The following is a 21,943-nucleotide window of genomic DNA, read 5'->3' on the forward strand; positions in this document are numbered from 1 at the left end:
TTTAAATTGCAAGAAAACTTTGGTGTCAAACATGTTTGTGGTGTTTTATGGTACAAATGTATGATTGGCTGTCAGATTGCTTGGACTATGACTTCTGTGACTTCCACTGATGGCTAAAACATTGGGGCCAAGGCAACAGGTGCAGTGGCCCCTTTCTCTAACATAACAGTAGTCCTACCCCTGCACTGTTAAGGAACAGAAATATGACCTGATCTACTTGAAAAGAAAACCCATGACCTAGGTGTCGGTGTCACTCAAGTGGTGAGACCTTCACTAATCAGATGTTGATGCTATGATCTAATGACTTAGTGGTGGTGGTGGAGACCCTGATAATGAACATGCCTACAAAAACTTTCATCCTGAAACCTTTCATGTATCTGATGACTTCTTTTTATTTTATTTGAACACACAGAGGTTACAAGATGATAAGAACCCGATGGATATCAACAAAGCCATTGAAGAAATCTTCAAAGTTATTCCAGGTGACAACAGTTTGCTGAACCATAATCCATACCGGTGCCGAACGTGTGCCATTGTGGGCAATTCCGGGAACCTCAAAGGCTCAGATTATGGGCAGGATATTGATGCCCACGACTTTGTGTTGAGGTGAGATGGATGAACTGTAACAGAAACATGTCACAGGGGAAAGTATTGAGAGGAATTAATCATATGTACAGTATGATGCTAAAGGGGGAGATGGGGAAAAACTTTAAGTCTTGGGGGGGGGGGGGGTTTATTACAAAATTGACACCATGTAATCACTTTGTCAGTATATTAAATCTCACACAATAATAGCAAATAGAGAAGTATATGAAGTATTGTAAAGTAGATATACATGTACATAGGTGACAGTATTATAGTAGTTATGTTCTTATGGATATGAGCAGTATTATAGTAGTTATATTCTTGTACATAGGAGCAGTATAATAGTAGTTATATTCTTGTACATAGGAGGCAGTATTATAGTAGTTATATTCTTGTACACAGGAGGCAGTATTATAGTAGTTATATTTTTGTATATAGAAGGCAGTATTATAGTAGATATATTCTTGTACATAGGAGCAGTATTATAGTAGTTATATTCTTGTACATAGGAGCAGTATAATAGTAGTTATATTCTTGTACATAGGAGGCAGTATTATAGTAGTTATATTCTTGTACACAGGAGGCAGTATTATAGTAGTTATATTTTTGTATATAGAAGGCAGTATTATAGTAGATATATTCTTGTACATAGGAGCAGTATTATAGTAGTTATATTCTTGTACATAGGAGCAGTATTATAGTAGTAGTTATATTCTTGTACATAGGAGCAGTATTATAGTAGTTATATTATTGTACATAGAAGCAGTATTATAGTAGTTATATTCTTGTACATAGGAGCAGTATTATAGTAGTTATATTCTTGAACATAGGAGCAGTATTATAGTAGTTATATTCTTGTACATAGGAGCAGTATTATAGTAGTTATATTATTGTACATAGAAGCAGTATTATAGTAGTTATATTCTTGTACATAGGAGCAGTATTATAGAAGTTATATTCTTGTACATAGGAGCAGTATTATAGTAGATATATTCTTGTACATAGGAGCAGTATTATAGTAGTTCTATTCTTGTACATAGGAGCAGTATTATAGTAGTAGTTATATTCTTGTACATAGGAGCAGTATTATAGTAGTTATATTATTGTACATAGAAGCAGTATTATAGTAGTTATATTCTTGTACATAGGAGCAGTATTATAGTAGTTATATTCTTGAACTTAGGAGCAGTATTACAGTAGTTATATTCTTGTACATAGGAGCAGTATTATAGTAGATATATTCTTGTACATAGGAGCAGTATTATAGTAGATATATTATTGTACATAGAAGCAGTATTATAGTAGTTATATTCTTGTACATAGGAGCAGTATTATAGTAGTTATATTCTTGTACATAGGAGGCAGTATTATAGTAGATATATTATTGTACATAGGAGCAGTATTATAGTAGTTATTTTCTTGTACACAGGAGGCAGTATTATAGTAGTTATATTTTTGTATATAGAAGGCAGTATTATAGTAGATATATTCTTGTACATAGGAGCAGTATTATAGTAGTTATATTCTTGTACATAGGAGCAGTATAATAGTAGTTATATTCTTGTACATAGGAGGCAGTATTATAGTAGTTATATTCTTGTACACAGGAGGCAGTATTATAGTAGTTATATTTTTGTATATAGAAGGAAGTATTATAGTAGATATATTCTTGTACATAGGAGCAGTATTATAGTAGTTATATTCTTGTACATAGGAGCAGTATTATAGTAGTAGTTATATTCTTGTACATAGGAGCAGTATTATAGTAGTTATATTATTGTACATAGAAGCAGTATTATAGTAGTTATATTCTTGTACATAGGAGCAGTATTATAGTAGTTATATTCTTGAACATAGGAGCAGTATTATAGTAGTTATATTCTTGTACATAGGAGCAGTATTATAGTAGTTATATTATTGTACATAGAAGCAGTATTATAGTAGTTATATTCTTGTACATAGGAGCAGTATTATAGTAGTTATATTCTTGTACATAGGAGCAGTATTATAGTAGATATATTCTTGTACATAGGAGCAGTATTATAGTAGTTCTATTCTTGTACATAGGAGCAGTATTATAGTAGTAGTTATATTCTTGTACATAGGAGCAGTATTATAGTAGTTATATTATTGTACATAGAAGCAGTATTATAGTAGTTATATTCTTGTACATAGGAGCAGTATTATAGTAGTTATATTCTTGAACATAGGAGCAGTATTATAGTAGTTATATTCTTGTACATAGGAGCAGTATTATAGTAGATATATTCTTGTACATAGGAGCAGTATTATAGTAGATATATTATTGTACATAGAAGCAGTATTATAGTAGTTATATTCTTGTACATAGGAGCAGTATTATAGTAGTTATATTCTTGTACATAGGAGGCAGTATTATAGTAGATATATTATTGTACATAGGAGCAGTATTATAGTAGTTATATTCTTGTACATAGGAGCAGTATTATAGTAGTTATATTCTTGTACATAGGAGCAGTATTATAGTAGATATATTATTGTACATAGAAGCAGTATTATAGTAGTTATATTCTTGTACATAGGAGGCAGTATTATAGTAGATATATTCTTGTACATAGAAGCAGTATTATAGTAGATATATTCTTGTACATAGGAGCAGTATTATAGTAGATATATTCTTGTACATAGGAGCAGTATTATAGTAGTTCTATTCTTGTACATAGGAGCAGTATTATAGTAGATATATTATTGTACATAGAAGCAGTATTATAGTAGATATATTATTGTACATAGAAGCAGTATTATAGTAGATATATTCTTGTACATAGGAGCAGTATTATAGTAGTTATATTCTTGTACATAGGAGCAGTATTATAGTAGTTATATTATTGTACATAGGAGCAGTATTATAGTAGTTATATACTTGTATGTAGGAGCAGTATTATAGTAGTTATATTCTTGTACGTAGGAGCAGTATTATAGTAGTTATATTCTTGTACACAGGAGGCAGTATTATAGTAGTTATATTCTTGTACATAGAAGCAGTATTATAGTAGTTATATTCTTGTATATAGGAGGCAGTATTATAGTAGTTATATTCTTATACATATGAGCAGTATTATAGTAGTTATATTCTTGTATATAGGAGCAGTATTATAGTAGTTATATTCTTGTACATAGGAGCAGTATTATAGTAGTTATATTCTTGTACATAGGGGCAGTATTATAGTAGTTATATTCTTGTACATAGGAGCAGTATTATAGTGGTTTTATTCTTGTACATAGGAGCAGTATTATAGTAGTAGTTATATTCTTGTACATAGGAGCAGTATTATAGTAGTTATATTATTGTACATAGAAGCAGTATTATAGTAGTTATATTCTTGTACATAGGAGGCAGTATTATAGTAGATATATTCTTGTACATAGGAGCAGTATTATAGTAGTTATATTCTTGTACACAGGAGGCAGTATTATAGTAGTTATATTCTTATACATAGGAGCAGTATTATAGTAGTTATATTCTTGTACATAGGAGGCAGTATTATAGTAGTTATATTCTTATACATAGGAGCAGTATTATAGTAGTTATATTCTTGTGCATAGAAGCAGTATTATAGTAGTTATATTCTTGTACATAGAAGCAGTATTATAGTAGTTATATTCTTGTACATAGGAGGCAGTATTATAGTAGTTATATCCTTGTACATAGGAGCAGTATTATAGTAGTTATATTCTTGTACATAGGAGGCAGTATTATAGTAGTTATATTCTTGTATATAGGAGGCAGTATTATAGTAGTTATATTCTTATACATAGGAGCAGTATTATAGTAGTTATATTCTTGTACATAGGAGCAGTATTATAGTAGTTATATTCTTGTACATAGGAGCAGTATTATAGTAGTTATATTCTTATACATAGGAGCAGTATTATAGTAGTTATATTCTTGTACATAGGAGCAGTATTATAGTAGTTATATTCTTGTACATAGGAGCAGCATTATAGCAGTTATATTCTTGTACATAGGAGCAGTATTATAGTAGTTATATTCTTGTACATAGGAGCAGCATTATAGTAGTTATATTCTTGTACATAGGAGCAGTATTATAGTAGTTATATTCTTGTACATAGGAGCAGTATTATAGTAGTGATATTCTTGTACATAGGAGCAGTATTATAGTAGTTATATTCTTGTACATAGGAGCAGTATTATAGTAGTTATATTCTTGTACATAGTAGGCAGTATTATAGTAGTTATATTCTTGTACACAGGAGCAGTATTATAGTAGTTATATTCTTGTACATAGGAGCAGTATTATAGTAGTTATATTCTTGCACATAGGAGCAGTATTATAGCAGTTATATTCTTGTACATAGGAGAAGTATTATAGTAGTTATATTCCTGTATTGACCCTTACCTTTCCGGGGTATAAGGTTGTGTAGATTATTAAATAATAATAGGGAGTCTATTGGTTTTCTCAGGCCTGTGACTCCTATTCCTCCTCGCTATGTTCTTTCTGGAATCAGAATCCTTGTTCAGAACTTGTCTAGATTGTATTTTCATTCTGCGGATGGGAAATGAAATGTCAAACAAAAGTCATTGACAATTAAGTGCCACTCTTTCCCAAATCCAGTTACATCTCAGGGCTCCAGGGGCCACTTCTTATTTCTCTTGGCTTCTGTACGATATAATGAAGGTGTTTTCTTCTGCAGAGTGAAATGAAATTTTAATAAAAATCACTTTTCATAATTGTCTTCAATGCATTATAAAAGAGATAATTTATTTTGGCTGATTAAATATATGGTGGGGGTGTAATATACAATGCAATGCTCCTCAGCATTGCCTTTCCTTTTTTTTTCTGCATATGGGCAAAGATCATCAGTCAGAACTAATAAACGGATGGATACGACTTGTCTGTGAAAGTAGTTATAGTGACAAGTTTCTAAGAAGTCCCTTTCTGAAATAAAACAATTGTGGTGCACGGAAACGAACCATTATTTCCATGTTCATAAACGGGTATAGCAGAGCTGAGTTTGTTATATAGGTCGTTTAGTCTGTATTGTTTGCCTGAAGCCCTGTGAGTTGACATCTCTGCTCTGCTACAACAGACAATTCAGCTTTTCGGAACAACTGCATTTTTCCGTCACTAATACATTGTACCAGTCAGGAGAGATTTGTTCCGCAGATGATTGTATAAATTGGGTTGTATGGTAGCAAGCCTTTGACTGTAAAATGGGTTTGTACAAGGTTTAAGTCTCTGGAGGTAAAGTCGAACATCCCAATTCACTGACAGCAAGCAGAGTATAGTACATAATTAAAGGAGTTATGAATGCATAAAGCTTTATTTATTGAAACCCGCAATATCGTACTAGTATCCTTACTTAATGCAGTGTACCATTAGTAGTCACAGCATCTGATGAGATTCTACTTTCCTTTTAGGATGAATCACGCTCCCACCGCTAGATTTGAGAAGGACGTTGGGAATAAGACCACTCACCACTTTGTCTACCCAGAGAGTGTGCGGGACCTAAGGGACAACGTCAGCATGGTCCTCATTCCTTTCAAAACCCTTGATCTACAGTGGATTGTCAGCGCGCTGACCACCGGGTCTATAGACTTGTAAGTCACATTGCGGCAATCGGCAGTCTTATTGTTACACGGCGCTGACATCTCCTTGTACTTGAATTTCCAGGACAACTTCTAATTCCACAAGACGTTAATCTCATTAGCTCTGTATCAGCATCACTAATGTGTCACCCGTACACCTTGCAAGTTCAGCAGTCTGTGCCGACATATTGCTGAGAGAGTGACGCACGGGTGCCAGGGCGAGATTACAGCTAAAACACTTAGCATGTTCCTTGATTATAATCCAATAATATTTTGTTAATATTTATTTTGTGTCCTATTTTGGGGGGCATTTTAGCTATACTTGGGATGAGGAAGCAGGACTAAATCTTCTGCATAAGAAAGCTGTCAATTGTATTCGGCATTGTTTCCTTAACGTTCTCCTAGATTCCAGAATATAACTACTATAATACAGCGCCCTATGTACAAAAATATAACTACTATAATACAGCTCCTATGTACAAGAATATAACTATTATAATACTGCTCCTATGTACAAAAATATAACTACTATAATACTGCCTCCTATATACAAGAATATAACTACTATAATACTGCTCCTATGTACAAGAATATAACTACTATAATACTGCTCCTATGTACAAGAATATAACTACTATAATACTGCTCCTATGTACAAGAATATAACTACTATAATACTGCTCCTATATACAAGAATATAACTACTATAATACTGCTCCTATGTACAAGAATATAACTACTATAATACTGCTCCTATATACAAGAATATAACTACTATAATACTGCTCCTATGTACAAGAATATAACTACTATAATACTCCTCCTATGTACAAGAATATAACTATTATAATACTGCTCCTATGTACAAAAATATAACTACTATAATACTGCCTCCTATATACAAGAATATAACTACTATAATACTGCTCCTATGTACAAGAATATAACTACTATAATACTCCTCCTATGTACAAGAATATAACTACTATAATACTGCTCCTATGTACAAGAATATAACTACTATAATACTGCTCCTATGTACAAGAATATAACTACTATAATACTGCTCCTATATACAAGAATATAACTACTATAATACTGCTCCTATATACAAGAATATAACTACTATAATACTGCCTCCTATGTACAGGAATATAACTACTATAATACTGCTCCTATGTACAAGAATATAACTACTATAATACTCCTCCTATGTACAAGAATATAACTATTATAATACTGCTCCTATGTACATGAATATAACTACTATAATACTGCTCCTATGTACAAGAATATAACTACTATAATACTGCTCCTATGTACAAGAATATAACTACTATAATACTGCTCCTATGTACAAGAATATAACTACTATAATACTGCTCCTATGTACAAGAATATAACTACTATAATACTGCCTCCTATGTACAAGAATATAACTACTATAATACTGCACCTATGTACAAAAATATAACTACTATAATACAGCTCCTATGTACAAGAATATAACTACTATAATACTGCTCCTATGTACAAGAATATAACTACTATAATACTGCTTCTATGTACAAGAATATAACTACTATAATACTGCCTCCTATGTACAAGAATATAACTACTATAATACTGCTCCTATGTACAAGAATATAACTACTATAATACTGCTCCTATGTACAAGAATATACAGTAACTACTATAATACTGCTTCTATGTACAAGAATATAACTACTATAATACTGCCTCCTATTTACAAGAATATAACTACTATAATACTGCTCCTATGTACAAGAATATAACTACTATAATACTGCTCCTATGTACAAGAATATAACTACTATAATACTGCTCCTATGTACAAGAATATAACTGCTATAATACTGCTCCTATGTACAAGAATATAACTACTATAATACTGCCTCCTATGTACAAGAATATAACTACTATAATACTGCTCCTATGTACAAGAATATAACTACTATAATACTGCTCCTATGTACAAGAATATAACTACTATAATACTGCTCCTATGTACAGGAATATAACTACTATAATACTGCTCCTATGTACAAGAATATAACTACTATAATACTGCTCCTATGTACAAGAATATAACTACTATAATACTGCTCCTATGTACAAGAATATAACTACTATAATACTGTCTCCTATGTACAAGAATATAACTACTATAATACTGCACCCCATGTATTATAGTAGTTATATTCTTGTACATAGGAGGCAGTATTATAGCCGTTATATTCTTGTACATAGGAGCAGTATTATAGTAGTTATATTCTTGTACATAGGAGCAGTATTATAGTAGTTATATTCTTGTACATAGAGGCAGTGTTATAGTAGTTATATTCTTGTACATAGGAGCATTATTATAGTAGTTATATTCTTGTACATAGGAGGCAGTATTATAGTAGTTATATTCTTGTACATAGGAGCAGTATTATAGTAGTTATATTCTTGTACATAGGAGCAGTATTATAGTAGTTATATTCTTGTACATAGAGGCAGTGTTATAGTAGTTATATTCTTGTACATAGGAGCAGTATTATAGTAGTTATATTCTTGTACATAGGAGGCAGTATTATAGTAGTTATATTCTTGTACATAGGAGCAGTATTATAGTAGTTATATTCTTGTACATAGGAGCAGTATTATAGTAGTTATATCCTTGTACATAGGAGCAGTATTATAGTAGTTATATTCCTGTACATAAGAGCAGTATTATAGTAGTTATATTCTTGTACATAGGAGCAGTATTATAGTAGTTATATTCTTGTACATAGGAGCAGTATTATAGTAGTTATATTCTTGTACATAGGAGAAGTATTATAGTAGTTATATTCTTGTACATAGGAGCAGTATTATAGTAGTTATATTCTTGTACATAGGAGCAGTATTATAGTAGTTATATTCTTGTACATAGGAGCAGTATTATAGTAGTTATATTCTTGTACATAGGAGCAGTATTATAGTAGTTATATTCTTGTACATGGGGTGCAGTATTATAGTAGTTATATTCTTGTACATAGGAGCAGTATTATAGTAGTTATATTCTTGTACATAGAGGCAGTATTATAGTAGTTATATTCCTGTACATAGGAGCAGTATTATAGTAGTTATATTCTTGTACATAGGAGCAGTATTATAGTAGTTATATTCTTGTACATAGGAGCAGTATTATAGTAGTTATTTTCTTGCACATAGAAGCAGTATTATAATAGTTATATTCTTGTACATAGGAGGCAGTATTATAGTAGTTATATTCTTGTACATAGGAGCAGTATTATAGTAGTTATTTTCTTGCACATAGAAGCAGTATTATAATAGTTATATTCTTGTACATAGGAGGTAGTATTATAGCAGTTATATTCTTGTACATAGGAGCAGTATTATAGTAGTTATATTCCTGTACATAGGAGCAGTATTATAGTAGTTATATTCTTGTACATAGGAGCAGTATTATAGTAGTTATATTCTTGTACATAGGAGGCAGTATTATAGTAGTTATATTCTTGTACATAGGAGCAGTATTATAGTAGTTATATTCTTGTACATAGGAGCAGTATTATAGTAGTTATATTCTTGTACATAGGAGCAGTATTATAGTAGTTATATTCTTGTACATAGGAGCAGTATTATAGTAGTTATATTCTTGTACATAGAAGGCAGTATTATAGTAGTTATATTCTTGTACATAGAAGGCAGTATTATAGTAGTTATATTCTTGTACATAGAAGGCAGTATTATAGTAGTTATATTCTTGTACATAGGAGCAGTATTATAGTAGTTATTTTCTTGCACATAGAAGCAGTATTATAATAGTTATATTCTTGTACATAGGAGGTAGTATTATAGCAGTTATATTCTTGTACATAGGAGCAGTATTATAGTAGTTATATTCCTGTACATAGGAGCAGTATTATAGTAGTTATATTCTTGTACATAGGAGCAGTATTATAGTAGTTATATTCTTGTACATAGGAGGCAGTATTATAGTAGTTATATTCTTGTACATAGGAGCAGTATTATAGTAGTTATATTCTTGTACATAGGAGCAGTATTATAGTAGTTATATTCTTGTACATAGGAGCAGTATTATAGTAGTTATATTCTTGTACATAGGAGCAGTATTATAGTAGTTATATTCTTGTACATAGAAGGCAGTATTATAGTAGTTATATTCTTGTACATAGAAGGCAGTATTATAGTAGTTATATTCTTGTACATAGAAGGCAGTATTATAGTAGTTATATTCTTGTACTACTCCTATGTACAAGAATATAACTACTATAGTGCTTGGTATCGCGCTGAGCCCCATTCACTTCTATAGGGCTGAGCTGCCCCCAGGCCCCGTGACTGATAAACGTGTCGTCACTTGGCCTACGGAAAGCTGAGAGAAGGCCGTGGCACCACTGCCTTCTCAAACAACTAATCGGGGGCAGTCCCTGGTGTCGGACCCCCACGGATCAGATGCTGATGATCTGTCCAGGGCATAGATCATTAGTATTTAAGTCTCAGAAAAAAACTTTAAGGGTCCAGTCACACGTTCGTAGTGTATTGCGGATCCGCAATACACCCGGCCGGCACCCCCATAGAATTGCGGACAAGAATAGAACATGTTCTATTTTTTTTTCGGGAGCCACGGATCGGAAGATCGGGGCCGCGTTCCGGGAATGCGGATGCGGACAGCACACTGTGTGCTGTCCGCATCTCTTCCGGCCCCATAGAGAATGAATGGGTCCGGATTCGTTCCGCAATGTTGCGGAACAGCTCCGGACCCATTCTATGGAAGTGTGAATGGACCCTAAAGGGTGTCCCAGGATACAAAATGGTGGCACGCGCCCCTCTAATAAGTGGTGGTCTGACCATTGCAATGATTGCTAGCCCCAATTGTTTTTTGGTCCCTAAAACGAGCTCTACTTTCCGTCTGTAATTAGAAGCATTGATTGTTTGCATCTGGAGGCTAAAAACCCACCCTATGACCAAACGATGTAGGAGCACGGCTCAGAAGAAGGTGTATCCGCATGTAGCGGGCGCCTTGTTTTACCGTAGATTGGTGTGGTCGTCAGCTTGATTGTTAAGGGACGCCAAATGTGCAAACCACACCAATTTGTGGCAAAGTGCTTCCTGTGGGCTCACCCTGTGGGAGTTGTGATACACTGTGACGAGTCCTCCACCTGAACAGAGGAGAGCAAGGTAGTCCTCTTTTATTTAACCATTAAAGGAAACGTGTCACCAAAAAAAATTTTCTGCCAGTTCAAACCAGATGGTAACACATCATCTCCTTTTCTTCTAATCTCTTATTTTCTGATTGCAGATTTTTTAATTCTATTTCCTGAACATGATTACGGGGGCGGCCATATTGCCGGAGCTGCTGTTAACAGCATTTAGAAAGCATTAAAACATTGCTTTACGGCAGCCACATGGTCCATAGACACAATGGTCAGGAGAGGACCTCAGTGAGTTTTCTCGGGCCTGGTCTGTGACCTGTGCAGAGGTCATTGTACAAGGGAAGAATAGATGAGCTCTGACTCTGACGATCATCTATTGTGAATGGTGGATCCTGTCTTATCTATACACAGAGGTGGTATCATTACAGGCAGGATTAGAACGACAGATAGGCAGGTAACTGCAGTAAAGTGATCTGTACAGACCAAGAAGTGACAGTACAAGATCTAGTTCTTCAGTTACGGATAAAGTCGCCAGATAAATGTAGCAGGTGGAAAGAGGAACCAAACTGGGTCAATTCAGGGCAAAGTGTCTTGGGCTGAATGTACGGACTGTTCCTCACTTGGTCAATTTGAGCTTTGAGGTCTTTCTTCTGACATTGGCAGATTTTTCGGGGTGCAGGGGAGCTGCGTACCCTCTATATATCCTCTATATACCCTCTATGTCTCGCCAGCTAGACTAGAGTATGGCCGTCATGGCCGGGCCATTGCCATCTATTTCACCTTGATGTCGCGTTCTCTCGTTATCCACAGACTGCGGGAAAATTTACAACTTGAAAGTGAGTTGAAAAAGGCTGATTTTAGGATTTTGAGGCCGAGATGTTTCGAGCTGCCTCGTAATTAGGAGCCGTCATGTGTGACCTAGTTTTAGACTACGCACAGCAAAGTGCTCAAAATACGTTACCGGGCTGACACCCATATATTTTGTACTTTTTATTTTTTATAATGAGTATCTCTAAAAACCCATAGAAACCTTCATGTTCCAACACTCCTCTTCTTAAAGGGGATGCACAAGATTAACCCTAACGGCACTGTTTCTGTAAAAAGGCAGCCATGTTTTTTGAATCCAAAGTATTTATCTTTCTCTTTTTTTGGCACTATTACTTTTCACTCATGCCTGTATATCTTACTTTTGATTATTCTATTGCCAGGTGGAAACCATCAGCAAGTAGATTTGTTGGGTTCTGCTTTTTATAGCAGGCTCAGGTTGTCTGGTTTAGAAAAAAAAAAACTTTTTGAAATGTTACTTGTCCTGCACCCTTATCTATTAGTCAGAGCAACTCCAAAGCGCAAGAGGACCTGACATGCACAGCCCTCTGAGTTTAAAGGGGTTTTTCAGGATTTTGTATCCATCAGTATCTGATTGGTGGGGGTTCTACACTCGCCGATCAGCTGTTTGAGAAGATATCCAGTATCCGTATCCATCAGTATCTGATTGGTGGGGGTCCTACACTCGCCGATCAGCTGTTTGAGAAGACCTCCGTGCTCACAGTAGCTGCAGGGCCTTCTCTCTGCTCACCAAGCACAGCGCCTTACATTGTGTAGTGGCCGTGCTTGGTATCGCAGCTCAGCTCCATTCATTTAAATGGGGCTGAGCTGGGCCTAGGCCATGTGCCCGATGAACGTGACGTCACATGGCCTAGGAGAAGCTGCAAGAAGGACAAAGTGCCTTCTCAAACAGCTGATCGGAAGGGGTCTCCACTGTCGGACCCCCACCGATCAGATAATGACGAGAATACACAGAAGTGGGACACCGTGTGATCTGACTGTCAGGGGACCCTTCTGATTTTATAAACTGAACCACTGTCCTGATTAGAAAACCCCTTGTCATGCATCCTATTGGGAATTCTCTGTCCTGGATCCTCATCTCTTGGTCAGAATGGAGAGTGGCTACATAGAGTGTCTCTCGTTATGAAGGACCTGTCCTGTCCTCCATTGTATAATTCCCATTGATATGGATGGACACTGTGTAATACTCCATTTTCCCTGTGGAGGCGCTGCAGTGAAATAGAACACTTACTGCAAGGTTTCCAATTAGCTGGTCAGTGACCGTCTCAGCAGGAGGACAGTGTATCATCTCTGTACTGTCAAAGACCACTTCTAAAAACAGAAAACCCCTTTGGTTAAGCACCTGCAGACTGTATTTTGTAAAAAGTCCATGATTGACCAAATCATGGTCAAAGCAGTCATTCACTCTCTGTAGATGCTTTCCAGGTGAATGACCTTGCGGCTCTCATTTTGATCTTTAGGTGGGTGCCATGTAAAGGTGAAGATCTGGGTCCTTGAAAAGACAAAGAATTGTAGCCATGAATATGGATACCTGTTTTTTGTTTATTTCCTTGGAAGGGGGAATATTCTATGGTTTTTATACTAAATATTGACTGCCATAGTAAATTCTGTTCTCCTATCTGGAGGCCCTCCTTTCATCCACAGCATGGCCCTCACATGCATCATTTATAGTCTGTATAATTAAGAGGGTGGATTAGGATCCATTACAGACTTCTCAATTGTCTTAATAAGAAGGCACTTTGTCTCATCTTCACGTGAGACAATGGCCCTTGTTTGGTCGGGTTTATTGGCTTGAAGTGGCCGCAGCTCCAGGATTCCTGCATGATTGAGTTACAGGTCCCGGTTACACAGCTGCTGCCTCCTCCAGTCTTCTCACTGCCTCTTCGTCGGCTTACACAAGGGTTTAGTGGTTTCTGCAACAATGATCCAATTTTTTTTTTTTATTATTCCCTCGTGACCGCATACATGTGCTGGGTGGGGGTTGTGGGGTCCTCAAACAGGAAACCATTGTGCACTGAAGACTTGTCCTATTCATTGGACATTGCACTGGATTCTGAACGTCACATGGTGGGGTCGTTTTTGCTTGGAGTCCCCTTTGGTAGCTCCTTGTGACCTTTGCCTTGTAGGGTTGAGGAACCAGAATTCTTGGGGACATGCAAATAATAAAGATGGTCATAGACTTTCGATACCGGTTTGTTTGGCCAACCGCTGTTGTTCCTGACACATGTACGCATGGATCGACGATGAACGTGCACCTGTTCTGTATGGGGAAAGGGGAACTTATCTGGTGGTGGCTTATCTCCCATGAGAAAAAAGGGTCCAACAGCTGCTGTTGGGTAGGACATGACAGACCCCCATGCACACAAGAAATTGGGTTTGGCCAGCTTAGCTCTTATGTCTATTGACAGAGTCATGATCAGGCAATGGACCCTATGTAGGAGATAAAACAATGGTTGGGGATGTTCAGAAGACCTTGGTACCACACATTGACTTTGTGACATGGTGGACTAACTGAAGGTACAGTCACCTGAGTCTTCTCTTCCAAGATGCTGGTGGTACAAAAAGAAACCCCAGGATATTATACCTATGTGTGGCCCTTGGCAGATGGCAGTTTCAGTCATTCAACTTTCATTGATTCAGATTGTTGCTCCCTCGACAACGCAACTGTGGCCAATAGTAGCTTCTGGGAGTCATGTCCATTGTGCAAGTGAAGCCAGGCTGAAGCAGGTTAAAAACCAACCTGTATCATGGTAGATATGAGCTTGTCAGCAGACTGAGGTTTGACAGGACCCACCAGAACTGCTGGTGATGATCAGAAGATCTTGGTACCATGCATAGACTTTCTGATATGGTGGACTAGCTCAAGGTACCATCACCTGAGTCTTCTACTCCCAGGTGCTGGGGGTACAAAAGGAACCCAAGCATGAGTGGTTATCTTATACCTCTGTATGGCTCCTTCAAGGTGACCATTTCGGTGAGACAACTCTTCAGCTGATTCAGATTGTTCCTTCCTTGACAACCCAACTGTGGCTGAAGACAGTATCTTCTCTGAGTCATGTACATTGTGCGAGTGAAGCCAGTCGAAGTGCGGTAGAAGCAGGTTGAAATGCAACCCATCTCCCCACAGACACCATTCATGATAGATATGAGCTTGTCAGCAGAATTGAAGTTGTCAAGATCCACCAAAAAACAACAACTCATGTCTATGATCAGCCTAGGAACTAGACAAGATGGCACCTTTGGACGAATGGTCAAGGTTGCACTGTAATTGACCCATAATTAGTAGGAGCCAATATAACTGTGAGTTATTGTAAGATCCAACTGTATACCAAACAGTGCCACACCTGTCTCCTCATTTCTATTGGAGTAATTTACAGGGCTATCTATCGAGATGCTTATGGCCTCCTTATGATATATACTTTACCAAACAACTGCACAGCTCATTAAAGGCTCCCTATTGAATTAGGACCTTTATTTAGGGTGAGGAGCACCTTACAGTTTCAACACATTGTAATGCTTATGGCCAAAAGCACATATCTTTGTCTCCCCCTTGTGGACATAGAGATTTCTAGAGCTTGTTGATTTAAAAAAAAAAAATGTTTCTTTTTTGGGGAAAAACTTATATATACATTTATTTATATGTAAAAAAAATTGCTGCATTTTGTGGGTTAATTTAAGAACAATTTTTTTTTGTTTTGTCCCCCCCCCCCCCCTATAACTTTTAGAAGTTGCTTGTGCCAAGAGAGCAGCTATAAGGGTGCCAAGGTGGCAGACACACGCTGACCTTGGTGCCTTTGGACCCTAAGGTCCCTCTGCCACATGAGATCATGACTGTTCTTTAAACGGCACATGGGAGGGAAGAGCCCTCTTACAGATTTTGCTTTTTGGGCCTAGATGCTACAAGTTCTGTCTTGTAAATGATTTGTAAATAGTTTCAATTTTACTGCTTGAGATCTAGTGATTCTATGCGCTGTGCGAGCAGAATATGTAAATTTGGAAAGGGGCGCTAACTATTCCTTGTTCACATATCTGACCTGCAGTTCCTGACTCCTCCAGCAGAGGTCAGTGTTTCTATGCAGTTTTGCCTGTCTTCCAGAAGAAGGCAGCACTCTTTCCGCTATGAATGTGAGTTGTCCCCCACTTTTTCCCAGCTTACCTGTTCATACTCCTATTCCTTTTCTTACCTTCTTTCAGCACGTATGCTCCAGTTCCGCGCAGGATCAAGGTCACCAAAGACAAGGTGAGCTGTCAATGTTTTATGAGCTGTACCAAAAACATTGTAATGAATAGACTGAAAAGTATGTGTTTGTCCCCCCCCCCCCCCCCCTGCTCTCTCATAGCAAGAAATCAAACCTGGCCGATCCTTGTTTCCCCTGGCGCTTTGTGCCATAGACATTAGCAGATATCCAAAAAATCTCTCTAATGTCCACGTTTGTTCCCTATCCAGTTTTGCACAGCACGATCTTCTGTGTTGTACAGATGTAGTAGAGCTGAGTTTGTCGTATGGGATAACTCTCCCTGAAAACACTAAATGCTACCTGCAGTTTTACATGGGACTGCTAGTAAACCTTCTACGGTTAGGTAACAAATTCAGCTCTGCTACACCAAAGATCTCTCACTTTGTGAACACCATGTCCCGTTTTCCACAGCAACCCCTGATCTGTCATTTATATCAAGTATTTTGTTGCTACTTTTCTCTTTAGCCATTTGAAGTCTTTTTTTTTTTTTTTTTTCATCCCCTAAGCAGGTAACCTCTCAAAACAGCCATTATAATACCCACATGGCGTATAAAGCTGCATCATTATGCAGCAACATCCCCTGCCTCTTCTCTTTTACTATTGCATGCATACATGACAGTCTTCACTAGAGTTCTGGTATTCTATTCATGAACCAGAGATCAGGGTGATGGGTCCAGTAGGCTCCTCCCAGGTAGGGGATGTGGGTTAATAAATTGAATTGTGGGACTAAATTTTTTTTCTATGTTTATTTTTTTCTTCAGATTCTCGTCTACCACCCAGACTTCATGAAATACATCTATGACAAGTGGTTATTTCGCCACGGCCGGTACCCGTCCACTGGAATGCTAAGTGTTGTATTTGCCCTTCACATCTGTGATCAGGTAGGAATTGTATGACGTGTGAAAGCTTCTGGGGCCCCAATGCAAAGTCTGTAGCAGGGCCCCCAACTTTCCATATTGAACAGCATACCTCAACACTGGCGTGGTAGAGGGACCTTTAGGGCCCCGGGGTGACGGAGACCTCTACATCCTCTATGTCCCTGTCCAGCAGCTAGGGCTGAGTACTGTCCCAGGAACCCTTAGACCTTCACCAACTTGGGCACCCAGGGGGCTTCTACCATCCATCCTTAAATGGGGTTTTCCAATAAATAATGTAAAAAATTAAAATTATACATAATCTAGTACATGACAACCTCTTACCTCTAACAAAGCTAGAACCAGCCCTGTACCTCGCATGGATCCAGAGATCTCTCCATTCATTGCTCCAATTGTTCTGCTAGATTTATTTCAAGCTGGCAGTTTTGGGGTGTGTCCTTTCTCAGGGGGGGTGGTGTCCTTTCTCTGGGGGGGTGGTGTCCTTTCTCTGGGGGGGTGGTGTCCTTTTCTCTGGGTGGGGTGGTGTTCTTTTCTCTGGGTGGGTAGTGTCCTTTCTCTGGGTGGGGTAGTGTCCTTTCTCTGGGTGGGGTAGTGTCCCTTCTCTGGGTGGGGTAGTGTCCCTTCTCTGGGTGGGGTAGTGTCCTTTCTCTGGGTGGGGTAGTGTCCTTTCTCTGGGTGGGGTAGTGTCCTTTCTCTGGGTGGGGTAGTGTCCTTTCTCTGGGTGGGGTAGTGTCCTTTCTCTGGGTGGGGTAGTGTCCTTTCTCTGGGTGGGGTAGTGTCCTTTCTCTGGGTGGGGTAGTGTCCTTTCTCTGGGTGGGGTAGTGTCCTTTCTCTGGGTGGGGTAGTGTCCTTTCTCTGGGGGGGGGGGTAGTGTCCTTTCTCTGGGGGGGGGTAGTGTCCTTTCTCTGGGGGGGGTAGTGTCCTTTCTCGGGGGGGGGGGGGTCCTTTCTGCTGCAGCTAGTGGCAGTTGAAGGACAGAACTGAGCATGTGCTTCCGTCTCAGTGAGCAGGACAGAAGAATTAGAAGAAAAGCAAACAGCAGGTGGCGCTATACAGATAGACTTCATTGAATAACTCAGTGGCTATGCAAATTTTTTAATTACATGCAGTTACAAAAGTATTCAGATCCAGGTGATGGTTTGAAAACTGGTGAATATTTTTTGAGACAACCCCTTTTAATGATCCTACCCAGCCAAAAAGAGGTGGCCATGCATGTGTGTGGTTCTATAAATCGAAGGGGCTCACTGGTTCTGATGCCTCCATAATTCCCATAAACTTGAGAGTTGGGGGTCTGTGAGGTCAGGGTCCCAGAGGTAGGGTGAGGGCCACAGACCATATTTGGAGACATATGAGCCACATAAGTATCTGACATAATAAGAGGACACATATTATATGTTACAAGATTGCTACTTTGACCACTTGACCAAACCCTCTAAAAAAGAATGGGGCCATTATTAGAAAAAACGGGGCTGTACTTGATAGATCTGTTGCCTGTTTCTGGCGACGTACTTGCCTTGAGTGAACTTTTTCTAAACTTGGATTTCTCCTCTAATCCAACCCCTTCAAACATTAACATAGAAACATAGAAACATAGAATGTGTCGGCAGATAAGAACCATTTGGCCCATCTAGTCTGCCCAATATATCTGAATACTATGGATAGCCCCTGGCCCTATCTTATATGAAGGATAGCCATAGTCTATGTACATTATCATGTACATGTACGTAATAATGTGTGAAGGGCTGTATGGACGAGCCTCTGCACGGGGCTGCTCCATACACGGCGGGTGCTGGCTGTATTATACAGCCGGCACCCGCCCGCACTAATGGGAAGCGGCAATCGCGGCGCCCCCGTCATTTAACCCCTCTTGATCGCGGTACCAGTGAGTGAAGGCAGAAGGATGAGGCGCCCTCTGATTGGATCCCCCACGGTGAAATCGTGGGGCTCCGATTGGTTGCCATGGCAACCTGGACGCTGCTGAAGCGCCCCAGGCCTGCCATGGCAATCTCCATACTGAGCTATGCACGAGGCACAGCTCAGAATGGACAGTGTAAAAATCCTATTCATCCTAATAGATCTCTATTAGGGTGAATAGAAGAGGGGATCAGATCAAAAGGTCCCATGTACTAGGCCTCCTATGGGGGCTAATAGTAAAAAACAAACAAAAAAAACACCAATATATTAAAAGTTTAAAACCACACCCCTTTCCCAGTTTTACATATAAACAATAAAAAAAAATAAACATTGCCGCGTCCGAAAATGTCTGAACTATTAAAATTGAAAAAAATCTATTACCGTTTTCTAATACAAGACATGGTAGCATTAGAAAAATGTATCTCGTCCCGCAAAAAAAATAAGCCCTTATATAGCTATGTGAACGAAAAAAGCTACGGCTATTGGAACGTGGGGAGAAAAAGTTCACAATGCAAAAATGAAATTAGGCCTAGTCTTTAAGGGGTTAAGGACTTCATTCAACAAATTCAATACCCCAAAACATATGAAAGAGGCACAAATAGTAGAGTCGGTACAATCAGAGGCTATTGGTTTAGTTAAAACTCCAAGTAATTTTTTTTAACTTTTTTGGTTTTAATGCTTTTCATAATTCATCTTTGCAGGTGGATTTGTATGGTTTTGGGGCTGACAGCAAAGGAAACTGGCATCATTACTGGGAGAACAACCCATCCGCTGGAGCCTTCAGGCAAACCGGCGTCCACGATGGGGACTTTGAAGCGGAACTTATAGGAAACCTTACTTCTATCAACAAAATCAAAGTTTACAAAGGCAGATGACCCAGATGAGGCCACTATACGGTGGATGAGTCTGTATTCGGAGTCCATACTTATGGTGTTCTATAAGACAGTGCTGACATGGTTTTTGTGCAATGTGTTTAATCGAAAAACATTCAATATGGAAAAAAAAACAACCTATGGAGATGGGACAACCTTGGTGGTTGAGGTTCTTCTAATCGTCTGAGGACTTATTCTTGGAGAGTTGGAACCATCAAGGCTGGTCTTAAAGGCCTAAGGACTGCTTCTTCTTCTGAAGATTACCAGATCCTTTGGGAACCCGGAGGGCTAACGCCTAGTTGTATTACTTGTATTACTGTCTAAAAAGTACAAGGACTAATTCTTCTTCTGAAGATCACTTCATAGAGATGATCAGTCGAGAACCCTGGGAAGTCATGGATTTTCCTTGAGCTCATGTTCTAAGTGTATAAAACCTTCTTCAGATTCAAAAGGATTCCAAAAGTTTTTATAATATCCTAGGATCTCAAGGACCATCCGGATGCAATCTATGTTGTATGTCCAAAACCAGGACCATTCGGACCTTCTCATCCTCGACTTTAAGTCTGTAACTGATATTTCATTTTTGTACTCTGACTTGAGGGAATGTCAATGGCTTGGTTGAAGACTTGTCCACAGTGTGGGAATATTTTTTTTGGACATTATTTCATACGGCTAATGTTTAATAACCTTCTTTAACTATCAAAGCTGACAAAAAATCTAATCGTTACAAATATGCTTTTACAGCAACAATTTTAGGGTGAAAAGGTGCTTTTTTAAATTAGGGAATTGCATCAAATTCAAAAACAAACTACAGAATGATACAATGGTATTTTTGCTTTTAAAAATGTTCTTTTTGTGTAATTACCTCAGCGTTATTGTCATTTTTCACTCTCAGCCAATTGTCATGGATACCCCTGAGATATTTTATGCGCTTTTGCCGGAATGCGAACTACGGTACGGGTGATCTCAATTTTTTTTTTTTTTACAGCCTTACTCCAAAAGGATGTTTGAGATGAATATTGGGAAAGTGTTAGCAGGACCTTCTACCCCAAGTAGGACACGTCTTTCTGTAGCTTTAAGTTATTAATGTATTGGTGGAATCTTTTTGAATTTTTTTTATTTTAGCTTTATTCAACAAGTGAGAACTGACCACTATATTGAGATGATGGATAATGGCAAAAAAAAGTTATGTTTTGTTCACGGGAATATGTTACACCTCTTTACTTCCAGGTTGCTCTTGACCGCTGTGCCAGTCACTGTATTGAGAGTGACCAAGAAGTAGAGACTGGTGGGGGCCAGAGAAGTGTCAAAATGGAGTGGTTGGGCATCAGTGAGTTGAGCATGACTTACTTAGGCCCCTTTCACACGGGCGAGTATTCCGCGCGGATGCGATGCGTGAGTTGAACGCATTGCACCCGCACTGAATACCGACCCATTCAATTCTATGGGGCTGTTCACATGAGCGGTGATTTTCACGCATCACTTGTGCGTTGCGTGAAAATCGCAGCATGCTCTATATTCTGCGTTTTTCACGCAACGCAAGCAAGTGCGGATGTGGTGCGATTTTCACGCACGGTTGCTAGGAGACGATCGGGATGGAGACCCGATCATTATTATTTTCCCTTATAACATGGTTATAAGGGAAAATTATAGCATTCTGAATACAGAATGCATGGTAAAATGGCGCTGGAGGGGTTAAAAAAAAAATATATATTTTTTTAACTCCCCTTAATCCCCTTGATCGCAGAGCCAGCATCTCCTTCTGTCTTCATCTTAGCTGTGTGGAGCAACAGGACCTGTGGTGACGTCACTCTGGTCATCACATGATCCATCACAT

At 38.1% G+C, this 21,943-nt stretch overlaps 1 protein-coding gene across 6 annotated transcripts in view; it reads left to right on the forward strand.

The window, feature by feature from the left end:
• Nucleotides 1-21,456, forward strand: part of ST3GAL1 (ST3 beta-galactoside alpha-2,3-sialyltransferase 1) — a 136,706-nt gene extending 115,250 nt beyond the window's left edge. For all 6 annotated transcript variants that reach the window (XM_040432177.1, XM_040432183.1, XM_040432181.1 and 3 more), the window contains 5 exons: nucleotides 413-606; nucleotides 6,008-6,187; nucleotides 16,402-16,447; nucleotides 17,207-17,326; nucleotides 19,936-21,456. In XM_040432177.1, coding sequence (XP_040288111.1) covers nucleotides 413-606; nucleotides 6,008-6,187; nucleotides 16,402-16,447; nucleotides 17,207-17,326; nucleotides 19,936-20,109 — 714 coding nt within the window. In that variant the 3' untranslated portion in view covers nucleotides 20,110-21,456. The remainder of the gene's footprint in view (nucleotides 1-412; nucleotides 607-6,007; nucleotides 6,188-16,401; nucleotides 16,448-17,206; nucleotides 17,327-19,935) is intronic.
• Nucleotides 21,457-21,943: the final 487 nt, after the last annotated feature.

The sequence above is a fragment of the Bufo bufo genome, chromosome 5 (genome assembly GCF_905171765.1).
Source record: "Bufo bufo chromosome 5, aBufBuf1.1, whole genome shotgun sequence".
In the NCBI taxonomy this organism is placed as follows: domain Eukaryota; kingdom Metazoa; phylum Chordata; class Amphibia; order Anura; family Bufonidae; genus Bufo; species Bufo bufo.